Source organism: Staurois parvus, unplaced genomic scaffold (assembly GCF_062004578.1).
Source record: "Staurois parvus isolate SC_StPar_1 unplaced genomic scaffold, SC_StPar_1.0 ptg002087l, whole genome shotgun sequence".
In the NCBI taxonomy this organism is placed as follows: Eukaryota; Metazoa; Chordata; class Amphibia; order Anura; family Ranidae; genus Staurois; species Staurois parvus.
In genome coordinates this window covers 48,444-69,818 of record NW_028319883.1, presented here as the reverse complement: position 1 = coordinate 69,818, position 21,375 = coordinate 48,444, and the positions used below count along the sequence as shown (strand labels likewise).

Sequence of the window (21,375 nt, the reverse complement as noted above, 5' to 3'; positions counted from 1 at the left end):
TGGCAATAGCAGGAAACATACAGCTAAATATATATATATTTTTTTTACTATTTTGGGGCAGTTTTCCTTTGATAATAAAAAAAATCAGGAGATATCCATAACCATTTACCACCAAATGAAAGCTAAATTTGCCCTAAAAAGAACAAAGTATAATCCACCCGGATACACAAAGTAGTTGTGATGATTTGTACAGATTTACTAACACAAGTCAAAGATGCAAAATTGAGCTTAGGTATTAGGATTTGTTTTAGGTGTGAAGGGGTTAAAGGCGACACACGTCCACCATGAAGCTGAACGAGAGGCGGTTGGATGTTAAACTGCGGATGGGGTTCTTTACTGTCAGAGAGGAAAGAATGTGGAACTTCCACAATTGGTGGTGTCAGCCGGGAATATAGAAAACATGAGAAAAAACTTTTAGCCGAGTTGCTTAGTGAACACCATGTACAGGGGAGGAACTATGGTAGTGACCTAAATATACTCAGACTCCGGGACTGGATGGATCGGCGTCTGAATTCCCCTACCTTCCCACACAGGTATGAAATGAGAGCTCATTGATGCCCCCCCCCCCCCCCATCAGGTACTTTCCATAGACGATGCAGTTACAGGCAACTAATAAAGTTCTGCACTTCTGAATCACTTTCTGTTTGTATCTTGAAGATCACGGTGATCACATCTCTAATATTCAGAGGAGGATAAAGCAGAGATGGCGGAGAGAATCCAACGGTGGTTTTCAGGTAAGGCTGTGACTGTCTTCTATAGTGACATCCCCCATCTCCTATAGTGACACCCCTATATTCTCTAGTGCCACCCCCTGCTTCAGTGACACCCCACATCTCCTGTAGTGTCATCCCCCATCTCCTATAGTGACACCCCTATATTCTCTAGTGCCAACCCCTGCTTCAGTGACACCCCACATCTCCTGTAGTGTCATCCCCCATCTCCTATAGTGACACCCCTATATTCTCTAGTGCCACCCCCTGCTTCAGTGACACCCCACAACTCCTATGGTTACATCCCCCATCTCCTATAATGTCATCCCCCATCTTCTATAGTTACACCACTATATTCTCTAGTGCCACCCCCTGCTTCAATGACACCCCACATCTCCTATAGTTACATTCCCCCATCTCCTATAGTGACACCCCTATATTCTCTAGTGCTACCCCCTGCTTCAATGACACCCCATATCTCCTATAGTGTCATCCCCCATCTCCTATAGTGACACCCCTATATTCTCTAGTGCTACCCCCTGCTTCAATGACACCCCACATCTCCTATAGTGTCATCCCCCATATCCTATAGTGACACCACTATATTCTCTAGTGCTACCCCCTGCTTCAATGACACCCCACAACTCCTATGGTTACATCCCCCAGCTCCTATAATTACACCACTATATTCTCTAGTGCCACTCCCTGCTTCAATGACACCCCACATCTCATATAGTTACATTCCCCCATCTCCTATAGGGTCATATCCCATCTCCTATAGTGAGACCCCCTATATTCTCTAGTGCCACCCCCTGCTTCAATGACACCCCACATCTCATATAGTTACATTCCCCCATCTCCTATAGGGTCATATCCCATCTCCTATAGTGAGACCCCCTATATTCTCTAGTGCCACCCCCTGCTTCAATGACACCCCACATCTCATATAGTTACATTCCCCCATCTCCTATAGTGTCACCCCCCCCCATCATCTATAGTGTCACCCCCCCATCTCCTATAGTGTCACCCCCCCATCTCCTATAGTGACACCCCTTTATTCCCTAGTGCTACCCCCTGCTTCAATGACAATCACCACCCCCCCAGTAGTATCCTCTGCCCCCCTTCACATCATCCCCCACTGTAGTGTTCTCTGCCTTGATATCTACCTGGATAAGAAGCACCCTTTTTAAAAACAAACTATAAAGACCCCAATAAAAAAGATGAAGAACACATAGTGTGTCACTGTAGTGTCCTCTGCCCCACTTCACATCACCCCTCCTCCCCCCCCAATAGTATCCTCTGGCCCCTTCACATCAACCCCCCCTCACCCCCCCCCCCACTGTAGTGTTCTCTGCCCTCCCCCCAAAAAAGCAGTGTCCTCTTCCTCCCTTCACATCAATCCCCCCACTGTAATGTCCTCTGTCAGGGGGGCCTTCATGGTTTCTTGCACCGGTGTCCTTAGGGTTCTAGTTACTCCAATGAGGAGGTCCCACCTTGGTGTGTGGGGCAGAGTCTCTCGTTCTCTCTGATGGTTGGTACAGGACAGGTGTATATGATCGGTGACTGTCTGAGGTTGTGAATGTGGACTGATTGGAGTGTCTGTGACTGCCTAGCTGTATCGATCGGCCTTATCTATATTACTGCTTTGTGTTGTGTGACGCCCTCTAGCTTAGCCAGAGAGATTGTTGTTTTATTTTTTGTTAGATAGAGGCTGAGTAGCAGCCTGGGATGAGTCAGCCTGGGAGTGAGGCAGGACAGGCTAGGGAGGCTCTAACAGATCCAAGCTTCTGGAGTACTCCTACCTTTCTGGAGAACTTTCTGGAATAGGGGAGTAGATGGAAGGGAGCCCATGTTTGAGGTACCTTGGCCAATCCCCTGGCAGAAGGCTGGGCATGGTGATCAAGGCAACCCTCAACTATGACTGAGCCTGGGGAGCGGTAGTCAGTGTTGGGTGGAAGATGGAGTGAGAAAGGTTGGAGTGAGGAGTCTGGGAAGGGGCCTACCTACAGGCAGGTCGCTGGAGAGCTGGATCCCAAATGCCTCAATGTCTCCAAGGGAGGATTGCCTGTATAGCAGGGAAGGAGCCAGCCCAGTGCAAGGCCTGAATGCAACCACCAATCCACTAACCTAACAGTAGAGGGCAGTGTGAGTACTCCTATACCCAGGGCTGCTGTTAGAAACCACGGAGCCCCATACAGCCAACCTGACAGCCCCCCCCCCCAAATAAAACACAGTTTACTATGCTTCAGTTCTGAATGAACACAGTAAGTGATCAGTACCAATCATTCATTGTGTTCATTCAGAAGGAAGGTGCTGGTAAATGTGACACATTTACTGGACCCTTCCCCCACTCTCCATCCTGAAGGATCCTATTGTGTGCTTGCAGCTGCCAGTGGGAAGGAGAGGAAGGAAGCCGGCATTATTGCGGGGGTGGGGGCACATAGGGGGCCTGGCCTGGCAGGGGGAAACCACAGGGAGAGTGATGGGTGCACCGGAGGGGAATTACTGGAACTGATCCCCTCTGCAGCAGCTGAAAGCCAGCGGGATGGAGAGAAGAAGCCAGCTTTCAGCTGCTGCAGAGAGCCATACAGGGGATCGGTTCCAGTAATCCCCCCCTCCCCCCCACACACACACACGCCATGCCGATCACTCTCCCTGCCCACATCAGAATCAGCTGCCTGGGCCTCCTTGCTGGCCTGGGCCCCGTACAGGACTGGTGGTCCCCCCTTATCCACAGCCCTACCTACAACCCCTGGGCCAGATAAGGGGAGAGGGCGGTCAGGTGTGAGATCCAATAGCTTCCCATCCAGGGCTGCTTGCTGTAAATTGGCAGCTTGTGGGCCCCTTGCTCAGGCAGCTGGGTGAAGAGGAGGAATCATCCGGGTCTGAGGAGGGACACCAAAGAGCGATCTACAGACTGTTGCTATTCACATCTTTGTACATAGTTATAAGGAGCTTGTCCTCGTGTCCGGCGGATCCTCGGGCATCCCATATACCCCCAGACCCCATCCAAGGTCTGAGCCCCTTAATAAAATCACAAAACAAAGTTCCAGGACTGTGTTCTGACACCAGTGTGCAAGATATGGAAAATGCATGTTGCCTGGCCGTGCAGAGCACAGGGGGACCCAACCCAAATCCAGCGGCCCCTAAGGGGGTAGTGCTACAATTGTCTGCAGTATAAATTTTTATTTATCAGTCCGGAAACATCTAGCTGGGCAGCCGCCATCTGTAGTTTGTCCCAGCAGGACTCTGTATCCATCCAGTCCTGAGGTTTACACCACTTTGCCACAGAGCACAGTCCTGTCTGGCAGGGAAAGGGACGTGACTTTCCTCTGCTGCTGTTCATTAACACTTACAGGTCTTGTCGCTCCCTCAGCCGGTGACTGGACAGTGAAAAGAGAGGCAGCACAGTGATGAGATCTGTCACTCTGCTCTCACCTACTGTCAGCGTCAGTGGTGTATTCTGGTTTTGTGCTGCCCTAGGCAAGACTAAAATCGCCCCCCCATCTAAATTTGTCACGGGACTTGCCCTGCATGCCCCTAGTGCCCATACTCACATTTAACTTGTACAACTATGCCTATATTTACATACACCTTGTATATTTTGCACCCCCGCTCTAAAGTGCCCACACTCACATGCACCTTGTACGCCCCCCCCCCCATCCTCCCGGTGCCTACATTCACTTTGTATATCCCCCAGGGCCCATTCACAGACATCATGCGCACCCCCCCCCCTCTGCTTATACTTTTATATACCTTGTACATCCCTCCTTCTCAGTGCCTATACAAACAGACTTCTTGTAAACCCCCCCCCCCTCACTGCCTGCACTCCCATGCACCCTGTACACCCCCCCCCCACTGCTCATACTCATATATAACTTGTAAAGCCCCCCAGTGTCGACACTCACATACACCTTTTACACCCCCCAGTGCTCACAGCTGAGGCTGTCAATCTGCTGGAGGTCCCGGCCTGTCACCATTCTTCTTATGGTGTCAGGAAAACATGTCAGAAGTGTTTCATGCTGATAGCAGAGAAAGGAGGCAGCAGACATAAATTACATTTAGGGCTTTATTCAGGGGCGTATCTACCACAAAACAAACAAGGCGTTTGCCTAGGGCGGTAATTTTTAGGGGGAGGCACCGCCCCCCGGAAGAAGGGACCTTTTGAGCAGCGACGAACAGCAGGAAGATCGATGAGGTGGGGCATGAAGGAGGGCAGTTGCAGAGCAACGGTCGTATACCTCTCCCTCCAGCAGCTGACGAGCCGGAACCAGGGGACAGCCTCGAGCAGGGAGAGAAGTGGCAGAGAGGAAAGAGCCGGAGAAGGTGAGCTGTGTTTTCTTCTGTGGGCTCTCCCTCCTGTCATCCATCCAGTACATGGCACACTGACAGATCGTATGGGACTGCACAGGCCTCCCCCCCCTTCCTGCTGCCCGGAGATCAGCAGCCCTTGGAGAGGGGGTGTGTGGTCCCATACAATCTGGGGGGGGGAGAGAGAAAGGGAAGAGAGAGGGAGGGAGCAAGAGAGAGAAATGAAAGAGAGGGGGGAGAGAGGGAAGAGGGGGGAGAGAGAGAGGAAAGAGAGGGGGAGAGAGAGAGGAAAGAGAGGGGGAAGAGGGGGGGAGAGAGAGGTGAGAGGGAAGAGAGAGAGGTGGGTGGGTAAGAGTGAGGGAGAGGGAGGAAGAGTGAGGGAGAGGGAGGAAGGGAGAGGGAGGAAGAGAGAGAGAGGGGGGGGAGGGAGAGGGAGGAAGAGAGAGAGAGGGAGGGAGGAAGAGCATCACCATAGACTTGAATGGGAAGCTTTGAATAGCTTCAAACTCCTCCAGAATTGACATGAAGCTTCAATTTTGAAGCGACGTGACGTTAATGCTTCATCCTTAGATAATGTGAACAGCAATGTGTGCTGTCCATAGTATCATTTGCAGTAAAAAGGCCCCTCAAACGCTTGCTTTCAATTCCAGTGTGAACAAGGCCTTAGTTCTCCGGATTGAGACAAGTACACACTATTGAGGGAAATGCTTTGTTCATATTTCATGTCTAACGTTTACAACCACTTTAATACCTCCAAATATTATATATTTTCTGTAAGCAGAGGCCCTGGAGAAAAAAATGGCGGCATTTGCTATTTTTTTTAGTGTCACGTGATATTTGTGCAACCACATTTTCAGGGAAAAATACAATAAAAAGAATCTCAGCGCTCACAAACAAAATACAATACCAAATCTATTGGTAAAGCATAAAACATATTAGGGGTTGTGTCCAATAAATGGCTACCAAACGTGTAAAGCTTTAGAATTTCCACGCGTGCCGGAGACAGTGCAAAATATTACAATAACCAAAAATTGTTTATAGGTGATGCTTTAAAAGACTTTGCAGGTTAATTGTGAATTACGGTCCTCGGATGATTGATCTTACTCTGACTTCCGAGACGATACCTTACAAGTGATACAATCGCTGTTTACACTATATTGCCAGAAGTATTGTCCCCGCCCTCCCAATCATTGGATTCAGGTGTTCCAATCCCCTCCATGGACACAGGTGTATACAATCCAGCCCCTCGGCATGCAGACGGCTTCTACAAACATTGGTGAAAGAATGGGTCGCTCTCAGGAGCTCAGTGACTCCAAGCGTGGTCCCGTGATAGGTGGCCACCTGGGCAATAAGTCCATCCGTGACATTTCCTGGCTACTAAATATTCCACGCTCAACTGTTAGTGGGATTATAACAAAGTGGAAGCAACTGGGAACAACAGCCACTCAGCCACCAAGTGGTAGGCTACGTCACATGACAGGGCGGGGTCAGCGCATGCTGAAGCGCACAGTGCGCAGAAGTCGCCAACTGTCTGCAGAGCCAATAGCTAAAGACCTTCAAACTTGGTGTGGCCTTCAGATGAGCCCAACAACAGTGCGTAGAGAGCTTCATGGAATGGGTTTCCATGGCCGAGCAGCTGCATCCAAGCCTTCCATCACCAAGTGCAATGCAAAGCGTTGGATGTCGTGGTGTAAAGCATGCCATCACTGGATTCTAGAGCAGTGTAGGCGTGTTCTCTGGAGTGACCAATCACGCTTCTCTGTCTGACAATCCAATGGCCGTGTCTGGGTTTGGCGATTGCCAGGAGAACAGTACTTGCCTGACTGCATTGTGCCAAGCATAAAGTTTGGTGGAGGGTGGATTATGGTGTGGGGTTGTTTTTCAGGGGTTGGGCTTAGCCCCCTAGTTCCAGTGAAGGGAACTCATAAGGCATCAGCATAACAAGAAATTTTGGACAATTTTATGCTCCCAACTTTGTGGGAAGAGTTTGGGGATGGCCCCTTCCTGTTCCAACATGACTGCGCTCCAGTGCACAAAGCAAGGTCCATAAAGACATGGAGGAGCCAGTTTGGGGTGGAGGAACTTGACTGGCCTGCACAGAGTCCTGACCTCAACCCCATAGAACACCTTTGGGATGAATTAGAGCGGAGACTGCGAGCCAGGCCTCCTCCCCCGACATCAGTGCCTGACCTGACAAATGTGCTTCTGGAAGAATGGTCCAACCTTCCCATAGACACCCTCCTAAACCTTGTGGACGGCCTTCCCAGAAGAGTTGAAGCTGTTATAGCTGCAAAGGGCGGGGCCAACTCAATATTGAACCCTACGGACTGAGACTGGGGGGCCATTAAAGGTCATGTGTGTGGAAAGGGCGAGGCCAACTCAATATTGAACCCTACGGACTAAGACTGGGGGGCCATGAAAGTTCATGTGCGTGGAAAGGCCGGCCGACCAATACTTTTGGCAATATAGTGTACTGTATATACATGTGCAAGACCTACACGTGTGTTTGCATTTGTCTTTCTGCATAGGGGGGCTTTTGCTTTTTTTTTTTTTATTACTGTTTAATATTTTATTAAAACTTTATATTTTTTTCATTATACCTTATTGTTATTGTAAGGGGCTAACAAGTCCCCTATGTGATAGCATTGGCAGGTAACAGTGTCCCTTTATGGAGACATCAGGGGTCTATTAGACCCTCAATGTCGTTTCTTTCCTTCAGTGCAGCTAATCAAGAACAGTAGCTGAGGAATAACAGCTCTAAAACCGGAAGTAATGAAATCATCGTTGCTTTTGGCTTGAGTAGTCATAGAGGAGATTGGGGAGCCACTCACATCACTTTTACTGAACAGCCAACTGCCAGCTGTAGAAAGAATAAAACCCAACCTTACAGCTTACCACGCGGTGATCACATGAATTGCCTGTGGTTGTGTTGCTGCGCAGAACTCAATGGAAGTGTTTGACGGGTGGTATTATTTGTCAAACTCTGCAACCAGGCGGGAACTAAAGTTCGTGTTCCAGGAATTCGTCTGGAGGTGCATACTCCCCTAAACTCTGGTACTGCTTGGTGGGCCATTCAGCAGGAGCTTCCAGCCTGGAGGGTGCACCTGGACCTTCTGCCTTCACCAAAGTGCCAGAGTCTCATTCACTGGGGTTACTTGTGTAGTGTGCATGAGGCCTAGACATGTCCTGTTATGTCACCTATCCTAATGATGGCCTGACCTACATTTTGGATTTGCCATATAGTGCAATCAGCACCATGATTGTGCAACCAGTCTAGTGTACCTCTGCCACCTCACTCCTAGTGACAAAATGGGGTCCAGCTGTGCACCTCCTTAACTCTTCCCATTCTCCTGTTTCATGCGGCTAGGCTACGGGTCTCTGTAATGCAAGATACTATTGGGGAAATAGCCGCTGGAGAGAGAACCAGATCACCGACCCCCTTGCTACTGGAGGACCCCTCGCCATGCCAGGTACCACACTTCATGACCGGCTGCAATGTACCTTCACTCCTCCTCTTCATCTTATCCAGTAGACCTTCTGTAGTGCTTTGCTTCGTACCCCACATGTGCTTTACTGATCCTGTTCTTTCATAAGTCAGAAACCACCATGTATCCTTTATAATGGCTTCAGACTCGGCCTAAAACATTCCATACAACTTTATTTATCACAGGCGGTTATATATCGCCATCAATTTACACATATATTGTGCATTCACATCAGTCCCTTACCTTCAAGGAGCATACAACCAAAGGTCCCTAACTCCCAATTTTACATACACATACTAGGGCCAGTCTAGACCGGAGCCAATTAACCTACCAGCATGTCTTTAGAGTGTGGGAGGAAACTGGAGTACCCCTACGAAGGCACAGGGAGAACATGAGAACTCCAGGCAGGTGGTGGCGTGGTTGGGATTCGAACTAGTGACCAGTGCTGCTAGGTGGGCATGCTAACCACTCAGCCACTGTGCTGTCCTAACTTTACTGAATATTTTGTGGCAACATCCAACAAGTACACTTCCAGTGTAACATTTCCCTATCTAACTGAACTAGGCTGCCCAGGCATACCTCAACAAAGTGTTAGTCCATGACTGGCATCTCCCAAGGCTTTGCAGTTGTCCAGTCTATGGGGTGCAGCACTCCCTCTAGATGTCCCATGATGGTCACAGCATCTCCAAGAGCAGGCTTTGGTCATTCCCAACCCTTCCTTCTTCCTATTTATATCACAGGGTGGACGGGCCGGGCCCAAAAAAGCCCGGGAACTGAGGTGTTAGCAGTTATCCCCTTACCCAGCCTGGGCCAGCCAACTACCCAACTAATACACTTGTAGGCACCTTGCAGCCCCATAGCATTTCTGTGAACATTTCTCTTCTCTTCCCAGGTCTCCTGTGTATGCTGATCATCCCGGTGTCACCAGGAACGGTGTATGTACAGAGCGGATCCGACATCACTGACTGTAATATGAAGTGTCCTTATAAAGAGGGTAAAATGGAGCTGTACAGACAGTGTGGAGAGGAGGGGAAGACGGTGATCGAGCATTACATGCATTCCAACAACACAAATTATCATGACCCCAGACTCCGACTGCACACAGGGAGCGGCTGCTGGAAGCTGACACATGCCAGGAAGGAGGATTCCTGTGTGTATGAGGTCTGGTATTACAATCACAGTGATAAGGATTCTCTATTGTCCTCTACAGAGATCCGTGTTCTGGGTAAGAATCCATATCCTGCATCACGCGTCTATGTCTGGCCACTTACAGACGGGGCGATAGACGGTGGCCCAATGAAGAGCAGTGTGCATGGAGGAATGTATGGGCTGTACAAAGTGGAGGGTGTAATGTACCGCATAGTACATAGGGTGGAGCCGTGTGAAGTATACAATGTATAGCACAACATACCGGGCTGAGAAGTATGGAATATATAACAGCACAATGTACAGAGTGGGTGGTATAAAATATATAACATACACTATATTGCCAAAATTCAAAATCAAACCCTACTTTGAAATCGTGCCAATTCGCATCCAGTGTGACCAGGGTCTTAGTCCGTAGGGTTCAATATTGAGTTGGCCCCGCCCTTTGTAGCTATAACAGCTTCAACATTCAGAGTGTTGTATAATATAATTTCTTCAAATATCAAGAGACGCTATATATATCCGTATGCCATACGGGTTTTGTTACTGGTAATGATTTATGATAAGACTTTTCATCCTAGCGCTGCATGTTGATATATATATTGTATTTAGAAGGTTCTGAGGTCATTGCCTTTCATGCTAGCTGCTCCACCCACACAGATCTAGCGCTCGTTTTTTACAAATATTCATTATCTATTCAGTATGGGATGTTTAACCCAATGTATAATATTTGTGTTTATTGTTCATGTGAGTACAGCCCCCATTCCTGAAGTGTATAAATACCTGTATTTCTGTTCAATACAGTAGTTCCAGTTGCACCTAAGCTAGTGTTGTCTAGTTCTTGGGTGCAATGCCCAGCTATAATACCTTGTTCCTGGGTCCCAGCGGTGAGCAAGCAATTCTCTGCTGGAAGCACCCATTCGAGGTGCCAGGCGGTCCGTCACAACCCACAGGCACACTTACTGGCTCCTCCTCTTCTCAATGTGCCACCAAAGGAAGCCACTTCCTATGATGGCACACCTGGGGAGCTATGATGCCTGTGTCCATAGACACAGACAGTGCAAATTCTCAGGACCTTGTGGGACACTTAGCAGCTATGCAGGGAAGAGGGTTAGGTCATGTCTTTAATATATAAGTATTCATGGTTGAGGGGGAAATAAAAAGGAGTAACTAATTGGGTTGACTCATTGGAATTTAGAGTAGACATGGCTGCTATAAAGGATAGTTTAGGAGAAAAGAGGAGTGACACCCACATATAAGAGATGCCAGTAATAGTAATAGCCGTATGTAGGAGAGGGCAGATCACATGAATAATGAAGAGTGTGTGTGTACAAGAGCTAGCACTCTATATTAACCATTAGCCGCCCGGCCAATGGCCGTTTGGCGGCTTCAAATGTGCCTCTGCACTCCGGGTGCACGCCATATGGCATCCTCCCGCACATGCGCAGTTTGCGCTAATGCAGGGTGGCGCAGCAGTGCGATCTGTCACCGGCCGTGCACCTCGGACACGGCCGATGACAGATCCGAGTACCGGCTCCCGTTGCTGGTACCATGTGACCTGCTGTGACCAATCACAGCAGGTCACATGACAGTTGTATACAATGGATGGCTTCATTCATGATGCCATCCATTGTATACTAGTGCCTAGCTGTGAATGGTCACAGCTAATCACATGCACATGTCATGTGATTAGCTGTGACCAAATCACAGCTAAGCACAAAAAAAAAAAAAAAAAAGCTGAATGAATCGATTTCATTCAGGTAAATGCTTGCTTATAGCAAAGTAATTCTTTGCTATAAGCAAATTGTGTAAAAAAAGAAAATACTGACTACTTCCCCAAAGTAGTACAATGTTACTATGGTAACATTGTACTACTTTGGTCATAGTAAAATATGAAAAAAAATCTTAAAAAAAATAAAAAAAAATGTAATAAAAAATTAAATATAATAAAAAAATTAAAAAAAAAATATATATATTTTTTTCATACTGTCACCAGTCAGTGTCCCTGTTAACCGCCATGCCAGTTATATGATGACGCTGTACTGCACTGGTGACAGTATGTAAAAAAAAAAATAGTGAAAATAATTTTTTTAACTTTTTCATTTTCCGAAAAATTATGACAAAAAAATGCAACTTCAAAAAACTCACCATGCCTCTTATGAAGTACGTCGGACTGTCTACTCTGCAAAAAGGGGTCATTTGGTGGATATCTGTACTGTCCTGACATTTGGTGGATATCTGTACTGTCCTGACATTTGGGGGATATCTGTACCGTCCTGACATTTGGGGGATATCTGTACTGTCCTGACATTCTTGGACCTCAAGATATTAGATTGGCTGTCAGTACTTCAGGATTGATCAATATTCAGATCTATACCATAGTTTGTGAACTCTATAACTTTCCTACAAACTAAAAAATACATCCTAATTTGGGTTATTTTCACCAAAGACATGTAGCAGAATACATCTCGGCCTAAATTTATGAAGAACAATTATTTATTTGTAAACTTTTATAACAGAAACAAAGAAAAATGTGTTTTTTTTTCAAACTTTTTGGTCTTTTTTTGTTAATTTAGCAAAAAATAAAAACCCCAGCGGTGATTAAATACCACCAAAAGAAAGCTCTAGTTGTGTGAAGAAAATGATAAAATTTTAGTTTGGGTACAGTGTTGTATGACCGCGCAATTGTCATTCAAAGTGTGAGAGCGCTGAAAGCTGAAAAATGGCCTGGGCAGGAAGGGGAAAAATTGCCCGGTATTGAAACGGTTAAAGTGATTGTAAACCTCAGACATGAAATATGAACAAAGCATATCCCTTTATAATGTGTAGTTGTCATTTCTGAGCACTAGGTGTCATTTCCGTATTCTGCTTTGTTCCTCTGTTATCAGCATGATTCACTTCTGACAAGTTTTCCTGACAAGTGAAAAATAGTGACAGGGGAGGGATCTCCAGCTGATTGACAGCCTCAGCTCTGTTCCTGTGTGCTGTGTGAAGGCGGTGTGACCCTTCCCTCCAATCAGCTCTCATAACTCTCTTCCATGAGTGTGTTTTCAGCTCTCTGCCCCCTTTTTTTTTAATGCTCAGACAAGCTATATAAATTCTGTACTTTGAACGGATGTAGAGAATTGATACTGCAGATAAATAGGTACAACTTATGTAGGAGGATTTGTTTAATCTCTGTGTATCACCTGAGGTCAGTTGCTTCACTGGGTAGATATAAGGATTTACAACCACTTTAAGTATCTGGGCTCCATGCTGGTGACACAATGACAGATGGTGACGGCCATTCTCCTCAAAATTCTAGATCCAGTTCTCATCCATAACATAGCCAAGAGGACCAGCTGGAAGAGTCTGGACATGACATTGAGCGTCCAGTTCTCTGGAGAAGAGAGCGCCGTGACCTGGGAGGTGGACGGGAAGCCTCTCCCTGAACGATACCGGCTGATAGATGACAATAGGATGCTGATTATCCCCAATGTGCATACAAGGGACCCTGAGAGAAGATTCCGGGTCAGGATCGTAAACCCGGTCAGTGAGGAGATCTGGGAATACCGGCTGGAGATCGGAGGTGAGAGGGGCTATTACTGGGGGAATAATCTGATTTGTATAGAACAATGGTCTCCAAACTGCGGCCTGGGGGCCAGGTGCGACCAATTGCTTTCTTTTACCCAGCCCTTGGGGCACTATTTCATCCACTGATACCAACAATGGGGCATAATTCCCACCACTGATACCAATAAAGGGGCATTTCTCCCAATGACACCAACAATGAGGCCCAATGACATAAATGATGGGGCACAATTCCTCCTAATGACACCAATGAGGGGGCATACTTCCTCCTCATGACACCAACGATAGGACACAATTCCTTCCATTAACACCAATAATGGGGCACAATTCTTCCCAATGACACCAACAACGGGGTAAAATTTCTCCCAATGACACCAACAATGGGGACCACTGACACCAATGATGTGGCACAATTGGGCCCTCTGACACCAATGATGGGGCACAATACCTTCCATTGACACCAACGATGGGGCACAGTTCTTCCCAATGACACCAATAATGGGGCAAAATTTCTTCCAATGACACCAACAATGGGGCATTGTTTTTGCCCCACTGACACCAAGACCTTTTCTACTCCCAATGCCCACAGTCCGGCCCCCCTAAAGTCTGAAGGAGAGTAAACTGGCCCTTTGTTTAGAAGATTTGGAAACCCCTGGTATAGAAGATGATCATAGTGTGACACAGAATAGTAACATTGTGTCATGTTGTCTCTTGGTGGGTTATATAGGTGAGACGTCACATGACCACCGACCATACAAACTGATACATTGTATATTTATCATGTGTGTATGTAAATCCTATAAATTGTATCTATGTTGCATTTACTTACAGATTCCGATCTGTCTGGAAGAAGGGTTATTTTCTTTGGTGTCCTCACCGGGGTGGTACTAATGTTGTTAGTGGTCGCTGGCATTAAACATGCATGTGGTGAGTGATCGTCCTTCTCCATCATACAATAATACACGGATATGGAGTGTAGTCGTTCCGTGAATACAGAAACAGATTTATCACTACTGCCACCCACAGGCTGGGAGTGGCCACTGAATGTACTATATTATATCTTTTGTCGTGTTTAAGTGGAATTTTCATTTTCTCATAGTGAATTCTTCCTCTAGTACTCAGCTAACCAGACATTGGTCTATTCCCAGTGAGATCCCACCTCCAGCATTCTCATTGGTCTATTCCCAGTGAGATCCCACCTCCAGCATGCTCAATGGTCTATTCCCGGTGAGATCCCACCTCCAGCATGCTCATTGGTCTATTCCCCGTGAGATCCCACCTCCAGCATGCTCATTGGTCTATTCCCGGTGAGATCCCACCTCCAGCATGCTCACTGGTCTATTCCCGGTGAGATCCCACCTCCAGCATGCTCATTGGTCTATTTCCGGTGCGATCCCACCTCCAGCATGCTCATTGGTCTATTCCCAGTGAGATCCCACCTCCAGCATGCTCATTGGTCTATTCCCGGTGAGATCCCACCTCCAGCATGCTCATTGGTCTATTCCCGGTGAGATCCCACCTCCAGCATGCTCATTGGTCTATTCCCGGTGAGATCCCACCTCCAGCATGCTCATTGGTCTATTTCCATTGAGGTTCCACATCCAGCACCCACTATGTCTTCTCCAAGTGAAATCCCACCCTGGTCTACTGTTTGTGAGCCCCACATCCAGCAAACACATTGGCCTATTTCCCAAGATATCCCTGCTCCAGAACATATGGGTCTTTTTTTACACCAACTGTGTATTATTCCTCAGTGACAAGTCTCCAGAGCCTATCTCAACCAGTATTCCATGGAATCTCGGAGCTCCTCCAAAGGCCACCATGGGTTCCTTGAGCAATGAGCATGAGGGTAGGGTGCAGCATGGTACGGCGGCGGCAAATAATACACTCAGATCCTGAGGTTGGAGAGAACAGTATAGTGAGAAAGTTCCAACAGCGCACAATCGGGCCCGGTGGGTAGGAATAGCCAACCGGAGCTTCAAACAGTAGCAGAGCATCATGATCTTGAAATGATGCCGACAGCTTCTGCAGCGAGGAGCGGGAATGTGCCTAGCCGGTCCACACCCAAACTGGAGGATTTCTATAAGGGGATGGCAAAGTTCCTGCAGGGCAGGACACCACCTTCTCTCTCTCCAGGCTGCAGCCCTGCAATGAGCAATTACCGCCCACATGGGCTGCAGAACAAATGCCACTGGTCCAGCACAGAGACAATTGCTGCTGAACTGGAGGCATGAGACCAGGGGGAGGAGCCCAGAGAGACCAGGGGGAGGGGCCAGCAGGCACAAGTGTGGGATCAGCATGAAGTGGAGGGATGCCTCAGTCTCAGTGGAAGGTACCTTGGTGCTTTGCTTTATGATCTTTAACTGTGCATAAGACAGCCCACTGACATGTCCAGTACATCATGGGGACCCTCTAGAGATGAGGAATAGATGGGGACACAGAAGGGGACATGGGGGCAGGCAGAGAAGATTACATGGAGACAGAGAGGCAGAATCTGCTTCCTATCCACTTGCTTATCTTGGAATCTGTTGTCTGTTGATCCCCTGCGGAGCAGAGAGGGCAGATCGCTGGTCCGTGTTTGCTCCGCCTATGCAGAACAGACATGAACACAGCCCACTCTGCACCATGGGCGGTCATGTGTAAACAGACTTGAGTCAGTTTACACCCAACTGCCCTGCAATCCCATTCGCCCAGACAGAGGGGAACAGATCCCCTTTGTTTTTGGCAGATCGGATCGTATTGGAGGTGGTCGGATGTGAACAGACACGTGTCCATTTACATCTGCCACTCCACAAAGGAGAATGGAGGGTTCTGTTGGGTCCGTCTACAAAATGGACAGGCAGACCCGATCAGACCGATTGTGTGAAAAGCCTTAGGGCACCAGGATGGGGGGAGGGTAAAATCTGACCCCCAGCCACTTGCTGGGAATTCAGATCTATTAACGTGCTGCAGATGTGTGCTTGTAACATATTCCTGTAGTTTTGTAAAGCTGACTGTTGGCCTTCAACATGGAAGCCGCTGAACACTTCCACAACCACCGTGATGTCCCCCCCACGCATGTTTATGGGGCTCCATTGTCCCACCTGCGGGTTCGGTGTGGTCATGGAGGGCGTTGTTAGGAAGGGCAATGGGAGCTCAATGGACACGAGTCCTCTTAGTCTCCTCCAAGTAATGTGTATGACATCACTTCCTGTCCCTGAGCTATCAATCACCAGGATCAGTGCCCGGGGAAGCAGGTGATGGAACACAGATCAGGTTCTATCAGCTGCAGGGGAGTACAGAGGGGACAGTACATAAAAAGATGTAGACTTACACCAGCAACAAGCTGAACTGGCTACACATGAATAGCAAATGATGAAAAATTCCTGTGGGCAACTCTAGGTCCGTCCGTCCAACCAATCGTTATGCAGTGTGTGATAATGTCACTCCCTTAGGCTCCACCCGATGCGTTTCGTACCACAAACGATGTTGTCAGGGGGATGGGCCACCAATGACGATGTAATTTGTGATGAACTATGTCGGATAGGGCCTACGGGAGTGACATCATCACGCACCGCTTAGCGATTGGTTGTATGGACGGACCTAGAGCAGCTCACAGGAATTCTGTATGACTTGCTATTCATGTGCGGTGTAGCCGGTTCGGCTTGATGCTGGTGTAAGTGTACATCTGTTTATGCTCAACTAACTTATCTATACGGTTTTACACTATGAGATGGTTCCTTGCTTGCATCAGGGCTGTTGTGTTGGAGCACAGACAATTTATTGGGGGGGGGGAGGGGTGTGGCCTGATTAACCCTAAAAGCAGGGTTTGACCATTTGCTGTGTAAGTGATAATCAAAGACAGTGGTCTCCAAACTGTGGCCCTTTGCATGCTTTTATCCGGCCCTTGGGGCACTATTTTCTACCACTGATACCAACAATGGGAAATATTGCCCCCACCCACCAATGACATCAATGAAGGGGCACAATTGTTCCCAATGACACCAACAATGGGGGGCCAATGACACCAATGATGGAGCACAATTCATCCCAATGACACCAACAATGGGGTCCAGTGACACCAATGATGGGGTGCTATTCCTCCCACTGACACCAGCAATGGGGCACAATTCATCCTAATGACACCAACAATGGGGCACAATTCATCCTAATGACACCAACCCATGGGGCCCAATGATGGGGTGCTATGCTCACTGACACCAACGATGGGGCACAATTCATCCCAATGACACTAACAAATATAAACAGCTTTAAAACAATAAAAGGGGTTGGTTACATTTGAGCAGACACGTATCTTTACAACTGAGCTCCCGGTTAACAGCTAAATACACAGATAAAATACATATGAGAGCTGCCCCACCTGCCAGAGAATTAGTATTTCTGCCCACCCAGTCCTGAGATGTACCCAGATCTGCCACACAGCACAGTCCTGCATTGTGGGTAGGTGAATTTTCTTGCTGCAGTTTCACTTTCACTTACAAGACGTCCCCACTCCCACTTAGTGACTGGACAGGGAGGAAAGGAAAACTACACAGATTAGCTCATCTCTGTCACTCTGATTGTTTTAGTATCATTTAGCATCCCTCTTGCTATTTGGAGAGCTGCAAGATCGAATTGTTCTCCATACACCTCGATGAACTTGTGTGGGCAATCACGACGGACTGAATAGTGCGGACATGTTCAGGCTTTCTTCTTTTTTCATTGTCACTGTTTAATATCCTGTGTGATCTGTGATGATAATCTGCGCCTTCGCCTGACCTGTGATCCTGGGATTAATATTTTCAGATAAGAAGAAACAGATCTCGGATGCCGAACCTCTTATCAGAGGACAGAGAGTAGCTAACAACCCGGCAGATCATGAAAGAAATGAAGAACATTAAGAGAGTGCGAAGATGGGAGAGGAATTCTTACCTGTTATATTATGTCAAATATATATTTGTTGAAGCTTTGCATTATAAAATATCAAAACAGAATTATGCAAAGTTGAACCATTGGTCAACATGGATGGCAGGGGTATGGGGGGGGAGGGGGGGGTGTAACGTACATGTAAGATTTGAGTAGCTGAGATGTGATCTGTAGAAATATGACAATGTAGGTTTAGCTTCAGTCCATGTTATAATAATATGTGTTCAGAATTAAGTCAGAGACATATGGTCACCAATTAGCATCTGAAGGGACAGAGCATCCTCTAGACTGGAGGTGACACCTGGATGCCAATAAGATTTGTCACCTTCTGGAAATCTGGAAGGAAAAGGCTCTAGACAGTTCGGCTTCATGACACAGCGGGAGACCACAGGTGGTTCCGATGTGTCTGGGAGCTTTGAGGTATATACACAGATCAAAGGAATATATTTCATCTCTCATAAAAGCTAAAATATTAGCTGCAGAGAGATGAAAATACTTCCTTCTGATTGGACACGCTGTAGGCTACTCCTGCATGTAAAACTGTATTTGTAGCCTATGTAGAATCCCAGAGAATGCAGAAAATGGTTATATGGTGCCTGATTGCGACAGCTGAACAGCGATTGGTGCTGTCGCGATTGGACTGATGCACTGGTGTCGGAAACTCAATCCCTAACTTGGTGATTCAAACCGTTCCTGGTCCAATCGACTTTGGGCACTTCAGTACCCAGAACGTCCTGTGGGCTGGTACAGGAACACCCCCCCCAGAGTCGAATGGCCAAGGGCTAATGTCCAGCCTACGTCCATATTCCCATAAATCAAGGATTTGAGATATGGACGGTGTGATTCGTACGGAGCCGGTTCTATTGACTGGCGGATCGCGGACTTTCTCTGACTTGCTCCAGTCACAGGATAACTCTTGGTAAAAGTTTTATTTCTGTTTTTATTCCCTTTTATTTTATAGTCAATAGCCAATTGTGTGTCTTCTTGTATTTTCTGTAATTTTTTATACTTTGTACATATTTTATGCTCCGCCCACTTTCGGGATATTAAATCATAAAATTAATAAGTGACTTCTGGGTACTTAAGCTCGGGCTCATATCTCCGGAGAGATTGTATTGTATTGCAGTGTCTTTATATGCAAGTTCATTGCCTATCTGTATGCAATTGCCCTGCGTGTTGGCAGATTGCATGCAGATTGTAAAGTAGAATATCTGTGTGTGTGTGGTGGCCCAGCAGACCAGTCTGCGGATAAACTGTTGGGTGGTGGCAAGCTACCATTTGTTGTGTGTTTGGTGCGGGGGGGTGTGGACAGTGGAAGAGTGATTAACACCGGGGTTCTAGCTTGTAGGATAGCTGGAGGAATCCTAGAAGGGTGTGCCAATTGCTAGACTGCTCCTCAACCCTTAGTGTGCACCAGATTGTATATAAGATTCATATCTGCCCGAATTTATGATAGGCCAATGTCCAGCTGAGCATACTTCTTTTGAATTCAGTTCCCACAGGAAGATCTATGACAATGCTCCCTAGGAAGTGTTAGAAATGACGAGTCCAGGGCCTACTTCCTTGCATCTGCCAGGTTGCCTGGGACACCTCTGATTGTACCTGGGTACTGGACAGAGCAAGTTGGATTTCCTGACCCCTTTACCACCATGTTGCAGACCTCCCAATTTGATTCTGAGTCCCTCCAGATCCATAGTGTGATATTAGTTGAGGTACACTAGGAGTCTAGGACAGGAAGGACACCTCTGGGTACTGGACAGAGCAAGTTGGATTTCCTGACCCCTTCACTACCATGTAGCAGACCTCCCAATTTGGTTCTGGGTCCCTCCAGATCCATAGTGTGATATTAGTTGAGGTACACTAGGAGTCTAGGACCGGAAGGACACCTATGGGTACTATCTGAGGAGACTACAGCATACCCATGTTTAACAAAGGTGAAAGGCTCTTGGAAGGGCCGAGGCGCAGCGTCCAAGGAACTGCTACTATTGGGATCAGACGGTGTCAGGAATGGTCTCACCACTGGTGGTGAGACTCACCTGCCTTGTGGGCTGCAGTACCAGGGCTGGCCAGCGGGTGCTCTCAGCAGCCAGAAGCTCACTCCTGCAATCAACTCATCACCTGAGGCTGATTGCAGGAGGTGTATTTAAGGAGTGGCCAGGCCTGCAGTCAGTGCCTTGGTGTATGTTTCCCATGAGCCCCTGTACCTGCATCCTGTCTGCTTCCTGCCTGATCCTGTTTCTGCTTTGATCCGGACTCTGAACGAACTCCGCCTGTCCTGACCTCGGCTATTCCTGACCACTCTCCAGCCTGCTCCTTTGTATCTTGTCTACCGATGGTTCCTGACCCGGCCTTCCTGACCACTCCACCTCACCAGCCCTGCTCTTGTCTGTGTTCATTCCGTTATCAGTCGGAGGTTTGGTTTTGTTATATTGTGCATTTTATATTTGTGTATAACCTTTAATAAATTATATTGTTACACCATACTTGAGCCTGCGTTTCCCTGTATCAGTTCACACACCTCTGGTCTTACCGGGAGCCCTGACAGACGGGCAATAAACAAACAAGAATCCCTTGCAGCGCGGAGGCCCTGGGATTGAGGCAGTAATGGCAGAGTTCCCCTTTAATATGGGCCAATGTGGTAGCATCCAGCTAGTGCAGAATTACCCTTAAATATGTAAGATTTAAGTTTGCAGAGTTGAGTTAAGTTCTGACTTCTACCCCCACATTTTGTGTAACAACGGCCTGTTTGAAATGAGCACAAATATCCTGTATGTTGCTTTTCACAGTTAGAAGAAATGTTAAGAGGAAAAAACAGTGGTGTATTTTGGTTTTGTGCTGCCCTAGGCAAGACTAAAATCAGGCACCCCCCATCTAAATTTGTCCCTCCCTTTGCTATTCAAGATCCACCTCTTCAGGACAGGAGCATGATGGAGGGCAGTGTGACATGGGGGGGTCACGGGACAGGAGGGGAGCAGCGTGATGGGGGGCTGCAGGACAGGAAGGGGGCAGTGGGACAGGAGGGGAGCAGCATGACGGGGGATATTAGGACGGGAGAAGGCCATCGGGACAGGTGGGGGGGCGGGGGTAGCAGGACAAGAGGGAGGCAGAGTGATGGGGGGGGCAGAGGGACAGGATCGGGGCAACGGGACAGGAGGAGGAGCGCAGAGGGACAGGTGAGGGGCAGGGGGACAGGAGGAGAGCAGAGGGACAGGAGGAGCGCAGAGGGACAGGTGGGAGGGCAGTGTGAC

At 47.7% G+C, this 21,375-nt stretch overlaps 1 protein-coding gene across 1 annotated transcript; it reads left to right on the top strand.

Moving 5' to 3' along the window:
• Positions 1-636: 636 nt before the first annotated feature.
• On the top strand, positions 637-20,610 carry LOC149432841 (uncharacterized). Its single transcript, XM_089664881.1, has 5 exons — positions 637-734; positions 9,399-9,731; positions 12,957-13,220; positions 14,054-14,149; positions 18,008-20,610. The coding sequence occupies exons 1-5, from the start codon at positions 704-706 to the stop codon at positions 18,100-18,102; spliced, it is 819 nt and encodes a 272-aa protein (XP_089521007.1). The 5' UTR covers positions 637-703; the 3' UTR covers positions 18,103-20,610.
• Positions 20,611-21,375: the final 765 nt, after the last annotated feature.

Coding starts and splice junctions, on each gene's coding strand:
- LOC149432841 (XM_089664881.1), top strand. CDS start 704: ATGGCGGAGAGAATCCAACGGTGGTTTTCAG. Junction 13,221..14,053: donor ATACCGGCTGGAGATCGGAG/GTGAGAGGGGCT, acceptor ATTTACTTACAG/ATTCCGATCTGTCTGGAAGA. Junction 14,150..18,007: donor TGGCATTAAACATGCATGTG/GTGAGTGATCGT, acceptor TAATATTTTCAG/ATAAGAAGAAACAGATCTCG.